We start from the raw sequence: 11,261 nt of genomic DNA on the forward strand, positions 1-11,261 counted from the left end.
AAATATGCTTTCAATATAATAATTTGTTTATTTTATTTGTATTTAAATAAGTTCCTAATTAATAAAACCGATGAACAAATAATTAAAAAAGATGTTAAAAATGATATTGGGTACATTACCGCTTAAAAATATGAAGCATCTTATTCAATTAATTTTTGGAATAAACTATATTTTCTTTATAAATACAATAATTTTATTAAAAATATTGACATTTATATACGAACATTTAAATAAAGACATTAAATAAAGTTTAAAATTAAAACAAAAAGTAAAATTATACTCATATTTAATGTTAAAAAATTAAGTTTATTAAACTGCTTTTCAAAAAAACAACTTTAGGTGCTGATTTTCAGCTATAGATTTTTTATATTTTTCTATAAAGAAATTGTATCGAATTGTATCGATAATATTTTCAAGAAAAGAAATACAAAATAATTATCGAAAATTATATAATTTTTTAACAGGAATTAGTAAATAAAAAATTTATCGTGCTCATGGATAACAATTTAAAATATAATTTCAAGTTTCGTAAGAAATACTTAAAATAAAAGAAATGCAAGAATTTTGTAAAATATGGATAGATTCTAGATTCTTTATATTTATAAAATATATGTATGTTTATATTTTATATATATATAATATATAATATTAATATATATAATATTTTATGTATACATAAATAATTTTATCTAAAGATTATAAAATGCTTCAAATTTTTAAATAATAATGTATATACAACATAAATTTAATCAACAGTTGATTTTTTATATTACTAAAAGTTAACTCTTATAGCAATGAATCGTAATTATCTCAATGTACTGTATATAATATTAATTATATTTTTTTGAGCAAGCGATAGGCTCAATGTATAAAAATATGTAATAAGAGTTAAAAATATAATTTCAATGAATTCAAATTTTAATGCTATAAGCAAAAAAGAATTTTTCTATTATTCACTTAAGTCTATTCTACAATGTGTTTTTTGTTTCTGGTTTTTTTGCTATTTTTTTATATCTTGTCTTTTTGTTTCTTATCTGGTTTTTTGTTTTCTGTCGCTCGGGATAAAAGTTAACGAACTTTAGAAGAAATAAGAAATAGTAACAAGAAACATAATTATTGTTAAAACAGTCGCAAAAGGGAAAAAAGTCAAGATAAAAAGCAAGAAATAGAAAACAAATCACAAAAAGCACATCATAGAATAGGCTTTTAACACAGAAATCTTTCGTTCTTATGGCATCAAAATCTAAGCTCAGTAAATTTATATCGATTTCAGTCATTGATTTGTAAATATATATTAATTACAAGAAAACTACAAATATAATATGATTCAACTCATCTCGTGTATACTCTTACAATAATAAGAATACAAGATTTGTATCAAATATAGATGATAATGTGAAATTATTTTGTAATTGTACGAGTTCTCATATGATCTCTTTTCCATTATCAATATAGCCACGACACAGCCTCTTTAAGCATAAATCCGAAGACGTCGGATGCACGACGACGTCTTTCGGCGCAGCGGTTTTTCGCGGGAAAAGGGGATGAAAATTTTCACATCGCTAGTTTTACAGTCGTTACAATATAGATACACTTATGTACAAGTGGCACCGCTACTTACGGGGCTCGGACTATACGTACTTGCTGGACAATTGCTTTGCCAGCTCCGTATACTTGAGAAATTTGGAGTGCGGGCTCTCCTCGAGGGGTGAGGCCGCTGACTGCGACGGGCTGCCGTTTGCCTGTGGAATCGGCGGCGACTTGTTGCGCTGCGACGTTGGTGGCGACGAGGAGTTACGGCTCGGCCCACTGGAAGTGCCCTGGGAAACTGCCGCGGCGGCCGCGGCCGCGGCCGCTGCCGCTGATCTGCCGATGGTCAATGGATCCGGGATGACGCCATCTTTGACAAAGTGCATCTTGGACAGGTGATGCCTGTACGCACCTTTCGAAATAAAGGGCGTATCGCAAAATGCACACTTCATTATTGAATCCGCTGTGACCACAGCGTCGTTGCATGCCCAGCTGAAAGCCAAGATTGCACCTGGGGTTGGACCAGGACCTGGACCAGACACCCCTACCGTACTACCGCTGCCCGAACCGATGGTACTAGCTGCAGAACTACCTCCGGATCTAGAGGTGCCGCTAGCACCGGGACCTCGCGTTTCTGTCTTATCGCATAATTTTTGCAATGCCGCGAGAGGATGGCTGCTTGTTTTACGTCCTTGCGAGTCGACGTTATTGCCGCTGCCACTACCACCACCGCCGGACAAGTTGTCGAACATGGAGGAAAGCGCTCCGAGACTGCTGGATGCCTTAGTGTCAGGTGTACCTCGTGGCGTGACCGACCGATCGCTGCTAGTGGGACTACTCGTGCTGTTTCTACAAGGACTACGCGCGACCTGTTCCACTTGGCTAGTCGATCGAGGCGTAGGTGGATTCATACGAGGTGATAGAACCTCTCGTCCATCTTCCGGTGTCTCATGAAGGCTACTTCTTCGGTGATTGTAGGAACTCTGATCCTCCTCGTCCCTGCAGTCATCTACTATCTCCTTCTTCACGAACACTTCCCTCGTCGATTGCGATTGTTGTTGCTCCTCCTCGTTTGCGCTTCGTTCTTCTGTTTCCTCGTCCCTCGGTTCTTTCTTTACTACCACAGTAGATGACTCTTCGTCTCCGGATTCTTCCGCGGTTTGATGATGGCGAATAGGTAATGAAGCGGCCTGCTTCTCGGGAGTGACGCGATGATGATGAGGCAAAGAACTCGAATGTCTTTCGTGACTCGTGTTAGTCAGGTCCATGCGTCTCTCCGGTGTCATAGTATCCGTCCTACCGCTTCCTCGCTCTGATATCGAACTAGACTCGCTGCCGCTTCGCTCCCTTCTCGCCGCGGCATTGGCATTGTAATGTTGCTGTTGATGTTGCTGTTGATAAGATCGAAGCAGATTCATTGTTTGCGGATCTACCAGAGGTTTTGTGTAATCTACACTCTCGTCGATACCCAAACGCTTAAGAATGCTCGTACCCATTGGCGCACCAGGTTGAGCGTGATGCAAGCCGGGCGTACCGTGCCTCACGCGAGAATCGAAACTCTTCTCGATGAGCTTCTCTATTGCATTTAAAACCGACGGTGAGGTACCCATGGGAGCAGTAGTTTCATTAGCAGTTGGTGTAGGAGTATCTTTTCCTGGCGTAGTCGCGTCGCTGGCCGAAGATGGAGACCGGTGATGCCTCGACGATATCGAAGATGTTTCCTCGTTGACGCTCTTACGTCCGCTCTCGGTTGGTGGTATCGTTGCGGGCAAATGATTGGACATGAGCGCGTTCTTCAAAAAGTTCCGCTGATTAGCACCCACTGTGCCCGCACCGATGCACTGACGTATGTGCTCGACAAAAAGCGGGGTTTCTATCTTCTCACCACATTTCTCGCACGTGATTCTGCCAGCATGCTTTCCGAGACTATGAGTCAAACCCGCAGCAGCGTCGCCATTCTTGAATTCATTTTGCGCGCGTTCTAGCTCTAATAATTTTCTCACGGGCAGTGACTTTTTTCGCTTCTCGCGCGTTTGCCGCCGACGTCCACCACTTTCTGTAATCGACCGCATTATATGCTCCTTGTAATGCGAATTCTTTACCATGTGATTGCTCAATTCTTTCAAGGAGCTGAATGCTTGATCGCAAACCTTACAGGTCAGCACGGCGCTAACGTGACTGCTTGTGGCGCCTGCTCCGGGACCACCATTATTTCCGCTGTGAGGTCCAGACCCTCCACCCGGCTGTACTCCTGTGCCACCTCCTCCACCAGCGACACTTCCGCTACCCCCGCCAGCGCCTGTAGAATTACCGCCCTTGCTCTCATCCGATGATTTCCAAGATATTATCTGTTCTTGAGAGATGATGTTCGTATAATGTTGCGTTTGCTGCATATGCGAAGTCATCTCAGCTAGTGAACGGAAACTCTGTCCGCACCACATACATTTTAGAATCTGTCGTGTTTGTTCAGCTCCCTTACCTAACCAGACATCTTGGCCTCGCACGAGTTTCCGCGGCAGTGGCATCGTTTCTTTAATCAGTAGATTCAAATCGGATGGACTTTGTTTGCTGCTAGGTGTACCCGAAGTGTTGCTGCCAGTATTGCCGGTAGATGTCTGCGGTTGATGCGGTTGTTGAGGCGGTGGTATAGTGGGCATTGTCGTCTGCTGTGAATGAATTCCTGGTACTGGCGGTGGTACCGGCATGTTCACGCCGCAGTGCTTCGCTTCCTTCATGTGCGTCGTCATTGCGGCCAAAGTCGGGAAACTTTGTTTGCACCACACGCATTTTAGAACATCCTTCGCTTGATCGGCACCTTTATTCAACCAGTGAGATTGCCAAGCGCTGTGACGACTGCTCGATGTCGTCGCTGGCGCATTGGCACCTGCTGCTGTAGCACCACCTCCAGAAGACGACCTAAAGAGATCCTCTCCGCCCAGCTTGCTCAGCTCGCTCATTTTTTCGAGCGCCTTTGTAGCCTCACTAGGTTGATACGGCTTTTCCAACGCGGCCGGCGGCTTCATCTTCCCATTCCAAAGCTGATGATGATCCACCACTCCGCTGGTGCTTTTCGGCGAAAGCTGCTGCTGACTAGTAGCCGCTGCCGCTACCGCTGCGGCGAAGTACGGAAAGTGCGTGGCCACCACCGGCGACGTCCAGGGAGACACCACGGGGGGTCTACCGAAACCTGATGGCGCAACTCCTGGTGCTGCTTCCTGATGGCTCGTGGAACTTGTCGTGGAACCCAGTCTTGACGACTTGCGAGGTGGTGGTGGTGGCGAATCTTCCGGACCAGGTCGTTTCCTGCTGGATACCGAAAGATCCAACGGACCATTATTCGTCTCCGTCGAGGAAGACGGCGTAGGTGGTTTGCTGAGATTTAATATCTGTTCCTCCTCGTCTTCTTCAGTCGAGGATGTTTTTCTCGTGCTAAAGTCTAGCACAGCTGGCAGAGGTGTCGCTGATGGCGAAATCTCTCCAATGCTGGTAGGCGACACCAAGAGGCCGGGGGTGGCGGCTGGTGGTGAACACGAGGAGGAAACTAACGGCGACACCGAGCCACGCGATAACGGCGAGTGGCCGAGGAGAAGACGCTGATGGGTTTGTTGCAGATATGCCGCCATGACCGCTGCCGAATGGGATGGTAGCAGGGAGTGAGTTCCAAGGGGTAGAGGCACGATACTACTTGGACTGACTGGGCTCGCGCTGCTCCTGGTAGCAGGTGGTGGGGGACTTCCGGTCGTCGGACCGGATGATTCCCGAGAATCTCTCGAGGGACAGCGCGGACTCATTGGCTCCCTGAAATTGTAAACGATATCGAGCGTTATAATTTTCGAGTACGAATACATGTATCTCTCTCTTCGAGATCTCTCTAGGATTCGAAGTGTGGCTATGATGGATGAAACGAATCTTATCGGAGCTTGGCGTAAAAGTACGAAACGTTTGCAGTCAGGCAGTGGCCATTAATCATGATAATCGCACGATAATTTTCTTGTAACCGATCTGCGAGCATCGCAGCATAACGCAGGTGACGCCGTGACGTTAATATTTCATAAGCGTCCGCCATAGAAATTACTACGCAAACAGCTTTCGCCGTATTATATGATGAGAACGACGGATACCCGGAATCATCGGTAGAAATAAATGGAAAAAAGGCTCGCGTGATAAATAGAGTCTAGAGACGTTGCAACGATGGCAACAGCGATGGATAACTCACGCATGAAAACGTCTGTCGTGCTAGTGTGTACACGCGAAATGCATACAACACACAGAAGCGTATCTTGTAAATGTAAATGCGACGGACATTACGACAAGATGCGACAGATTATTATCGATATGGAAAACGAAAACACACCATGCTACGCGATGCGTTATTTGTCGACCTTAAAATACGCGCGTTTACATCGCGGCTACGAATTCTCGACTCACGCACGATCACAAATACGTGAATATAACATAACGCTCGCGAAGTAACGGAGTTCCGATCATGAACAAATTACGATTAATTGTACGCTCCACCGATTAGTCATCCAGTTCGCGACAAAAACGGCGCGGATTGGTCGAAGTTGTCGAGTGTGCAGAAGCGATCGATACCTGTCGCAACGTCATCAACGCGCACGAGGATCGACTGTCGGAAGGGAGCACGTGGTCGGAACGATTAGAGAATGTTGTAATGGATTGTGCGAGCCTCGATGCGCGATGTGTGCGCAGCGCGGCAACGTTCCAGGCCTGTCGACGGTTCGCTCGTAACTGACTGTTCCTGACTGAATGCCGAATGCGTGCCGCGAGATGAAAGGGGACCGCTGCCACGCATGCAGGGGAAGTTTTTGGGGGCTGGCGGGACGGTGCGGGTGTACGGGGGAGCGGGAGCGCCACTGCCGCCCCCGGTTAGGAGGCAGCGCCTGCTAGTGGGGCATCGTCGGTATGGGACGATGTGTAACACGTGCCTATCTCTATTAGCCGTGTGACGTCGCGCGCAGCAGACACCGATATCAACTCCGACACCGGCTTATTTATCCCTATCCGGGGCCTCGCCCGCCCGCCCGCCCGCTTGTTTCATTACCACTTAACCCTCGCCGCCCGACGCTTACCTCGCGCATACATGTATTTATGAAAGAGATCTCGTGACGATTTGTTGCTCTTAAACAACAACGTGCCTCGAGTGTACACACGAGGGACTCCCGACGACGGCAAACATCAAAAAGCTCGTGGTGTCGCGTCGGCGCGACTCACGATGATTTAAACGCTTTATTATAAGAAGTCTCTACGCCCGGATAAAGCACCGACTAATGAGTGCGCCGGCAGACAACGTCAAATGAAATTTAGGTAGGAGCCTTTATACCCGCCATTACGCGTCGCTGCTATGACCGTCATAGGTGATTTGCGCCGAAGCGTCACTCGCGCGGCTATCTGCGGCTGATTTGTACAGGCTGTTGCCTCACACGGCTAACGCTTGACGTCGAGAGTTTCTTTCTTCACGTACGTAACACCCACGTGTCTCTGGCACGAAGAGACACGTGGAGACACGTGGACAGAGACGCATATTACATAGGGTGTTTCAAAATTCGCGAATTAAAATAATAATTCTTGAAAAGTTAAATAAAATTCTTGGAAAGCAAAAAATTCTTGAAAAGTTAAATAAAAAATTTATTTCTAAATTTTATAGCAGTAATTTTTGAACTAATAATGTTTTAAATATGATCAATTTTACAAGTTATATTTAAACGGCCATTTTGAATTATGCGTGTAATGTGATTGAGTTAAATGTAGTCAAGTGGCTATATTTAAATCTTTATATCTCAAAAATCACTGCTTAAAAGAAAGATTTATAAAATTCTTTGCTTAATTTTTTTGAAAATAATGATTTAAAAATATCGTGGATATAAATGTACGGTATATTTACACGACTTATTCAAGTGTGACAAGAAAGATCAAAGAAAGTTGATATGGATATATAAATAACTACTGAAAAAGTGAATAAAAGTTATCATTACTCGTTCAACAACTCGTTTTAGTTAACACGAGTGATGTTTCTGATCATTACTGTATATCGACAGAAACTTTTTTAAGTTCTTGGCACACATAATCAAGTCTTTCAGGTTTCAATAATTATCTCCATTAACACATTTACCGATTTATCCTATCGAGAAATGCACATCTGTTTCTTTTTGTGATTGCTTTTTTCAGTAATTATTAAGACAGTTATACAGACAGAACATCAATTGAAGATTTTAGTACAACAGTAAACTAATATCCATATTTTGAAAAAACCATAAAAAATGAATAAAAAGCTGATAATCCATTTTCACCAATATCATATGGCTACGTTGTGAATTAATATGTGTTCTTAATCTTTGTTGTAGTAAGTCTTCAATTGTGCATGGATAGAAAATTATAGATGCAAAATTCACCTATCTGGAGGTCCCGTATCTCGCAAGATAGTCGGGTTTAACCTCGAGGTGGCAGAAGGTGGAGGTGTAGGTGGCGATGCCTCCTCATCGTCCTCTTCGTCCGTTCCCTCAGCATCTTCGTCCTCCTTCGCAGCGGGCGCGCAGCCCCTCTCGCTGGGGCTAATAGGGCCATCCTCGTCGACGCAATCGCCCTCCTCGCCTTGGAGGTCCGTACCGGGCGCAGAGCCTTCGACGCCGTCCTCCCCTGAAACAAATAAGTAAAATAGCGGATTAATAGATTAGATCAATCGTAATTTAATAAGAAATGGCTACTCCATTAACATGCCACATCTTATAAAATAACGACGTGTTGTTACATTTCTATTAAATATCTGTATAACGAATATTTCATTGATGCCTTTTGCTACTTATATAACGGAATATAAGTAGTCGCTTTAGCAATCTAGATATCTCATTGACCCATCGGCAAATTTTCTATTACACTTGCAGATAAGATGTTGAGTTTGAAAAATACGATACACAACTGTATCGTTACTAAGAGGAAAATATTCCTCCCTGTCAGTATAACCTTGCGTGACAAGCAAGCAAACTTGTATTGCAGGATATACTTATGTATTGCCAAGCAATTTAGAAATCAAAAAATCGAACACAAATACATATCAGTTGACGACATCATGTATCGTCTTTTCTGTGTGGAGATCGTTGATGTAGGACGCGAATCAAATCCTTCTGTCACCCGCCGTATCTTGATAGAAGAGCAGAGAAGAACGTACAACCTAAGAGTGGAGATACTGAGAAATGACGAAGCTAAGTACCTAGGAGTGATATAAAGGTTTAGATGGCGAGTAACACAATGGCACTATCGGTTCATTTATCAGCCTTTCGCGACGACAGCAACGACGACGACGACGACGACGACGACGACGATGACGACGACGACGACGTCGACGACGACGACGACGACGACGACGACGACGACGACGACGACGACGACGACGACGACGACGACGACGACGATGACGACGAATACGACGCCCAAGAGGGAGACGAAGAAAGAGAAAATGCGAGCTATGTCGGATACGTCGACGTCGTCGACGACGAGGTATTGTGTGGCGGGACAAGGAGTTCCATCATCTGCATTATGAGTTTTAATCAAATCGTTTCCATTTGAACCCTTGGTAATGAACGGCGGAACTGTCGCTTTGCGACTGTGCAAAGAACATAACCTGATCTAAGATCAATAAACATTTATGGAAGGAAATTACGTTGCGTAAATTTTATCCAGAAATTCCATATTGTGTCATATCTGATAATTCTAACCGTGTATTCATGATTCAAATATTAACCATGCTTATATTAAAATATCTCATTATTGTACGGTTATTTAACGAAAGTAAGCACTTGATAGACCTGGATGTGAATACTCAGAGCCAACGGAATCTTCCTAGTCGCCATCTTGCTCCCGGCATATCCTCTCTGAAGAAGGGAGTGCCATGTCCTCGGTCGCGAGCAATCGCCAAGCCAAGCGAGAGCAGGACGAGAGCGAAAGATGGTCAGCTCACCTCCCCTTATAGAGGGTGGGGACAACCAGGAGCACCGTCCTACTTTGCCGAGTGACCAACCAAACGATCGTTTGTTCGCAGACAGGCTACGGAAGAGGGAGAGAAAGGAGATCGCACATTGATCCGCGGGTGCATCAGCAACTAATTACGCAGATTTATGTCCCCATTGTCCATTGTCTCTCTACTGGGAGCGATTCTCTGGTGCCCCGGACCATTCGATGGAAGCGACTGGTCGGCCGATCCGGTTGGGATCAGCCGTAGGATGGCGAGAAGGTGCACGACTACGGAGAGAACGACGGGGCGACGACGAGAGGAGATAAAAGGAGGACCTCTCAGAGGATCGCTCAGATCCAGGCGCGTATCGAAGAGGAGAATGCAAGAAATCGAGGAACCAAGCGGGCGGACCACCGGCGAGCAGCCCCGCCCGCTACAAGCATGGTCCGTCTTCTGCCCTTCCGGAGCCCCTCTCCTCCCCCCCTTAGAGCGCTTGATCGCAAATCCGTGGAATCTATTTGCGTGCCGTTCATTTCTAATCCTTCCCACCCACTTGTACATGATAGCTGGATTTGAAGAGGTATTGTTTCAAAATTTCAATCGTGACCGTCAGTACTGCACCATCTTCATCTCCAACCAGAGACTTCAACGAGCGTTACTCTGTTTCCGGAAGCAACGAATGGCATTTTGATACTATCTTCATACCTACACGCGTGCACAATTACACAGAAAACATCAGAAGAATCATTATTCATAAGCATTCATCAGAAAGACAAAACCCTTTATTTAATGTAATTAATTCAATATTATTTAATGTTTTTAACTTTTAAAGACGGGAAAATCACTATAATGATGTTGAAACAATATCTATATATATTTTAATACAAGAAATACAATGAAATAATGAATTATAATTATAAAATTATTATATTTCATTATTTCTGTATTTCTTATCTCAAAGTGACACTGTTTCATAACAAATCACTATTTCATAATAAATCTTACTTAAGAAAAAGCTATAAAAATTACAAAATGAACCTCTCTCGCCCTCTAAAGCTTAATTTGTTTAAAAGAAATAAAATGTATTCAAACGACTTGCTTATTATATTTTATATTATATTTTATATTATAATATAATTTTTATATTATATATTACATATTATTATATTTGTTTTAATTGTTTATTGTATATCGAAGTCACAGAATTTGGATAATTTAATAGAATATTGACTCCCAACTCAATCGTAATGACAAAAGTCACTGATGTTCCGCGACTCGAAAATATTCCACCGGCGATCGAGATCGATCGTATGTCGACATCGGGCTCAGTAGGATGCAAATGTTCGCACGAGCATAGTTCGTGCGGAGCTATTGGCAGGCCGCTAACAAGGACCGCATCGGGTTGCGCATCCCGGACATAGCCTGCCGGTAAGATACGCTTCGAAAACGAGGAGCGTGGCGTACCGAGCTTAAAAGCGGCCGAGTCTTGACACTCTGCGAGATGCTACCGGCCGATATCCGACTCCTCCTGTCCTTGATTCACCCGAACCGCTGCACGTTAGAAAAGAAGTGCAGTGTAAGTGTATTAGCGGCCTGTGCTATGCCGAGAGCGAGTCGCGCTATCTACGATGGCGATGGTTCTGCACCAATAGCCCGCCTACGACTCTTGGTCCAGAACAATAATTAGTCTTATCGGCGAAGCATCCGCTTTCAAACCCGTTACGATCTCTGCTTGACTTTTCTGCACATTCTCTCTCTCTCTCTC

The 11,261-nt window shown here is 44.1% G+C and overlaps 1 protein-coding gene across 1 annotated transcript in view; it reads right to left on the minus strand.

Annotated features, from left to right (window-relative positions):
• Positions 1-1,631: 1,631 nt before the first annotated feature.
• Positions 1,632-11,261, minus strand: part of LOC105618532 (protein tiptop) — a 50,246-nt gene continuing 40,616 nt past the window's right edge. Inside the window, exons 2-3 of the mRNA XM_012200065.1 lie at positions 7,941-8,184; positions 1,632-5,328 (exon numbers count right to left, since the gene is read on the minus strand). Of these exons, the coding sequence (XP_012055455.1) occupies positions 1,632-5,328; positions 7,941-8,184 (3,941 nt within the window). The remainder of the gene's footprint in view (positions 5,329-7,940; positions 8,185-11,261) is intronic.

The sequence above is a fragment of the Atta cephalotes genome, assembly GCF_000143395.1.
Source record: "Atta cephalotes unplaced genomic scaffold scaffold00017, whole genome shotgun sequence".
Taxonomy (NCBI): domain Eukaryota; kingdom Metazoa; phylum Arthropoda; class Insecta; order Hymenoptera; family Formicidae; genus Atta; species Atta cephalotes.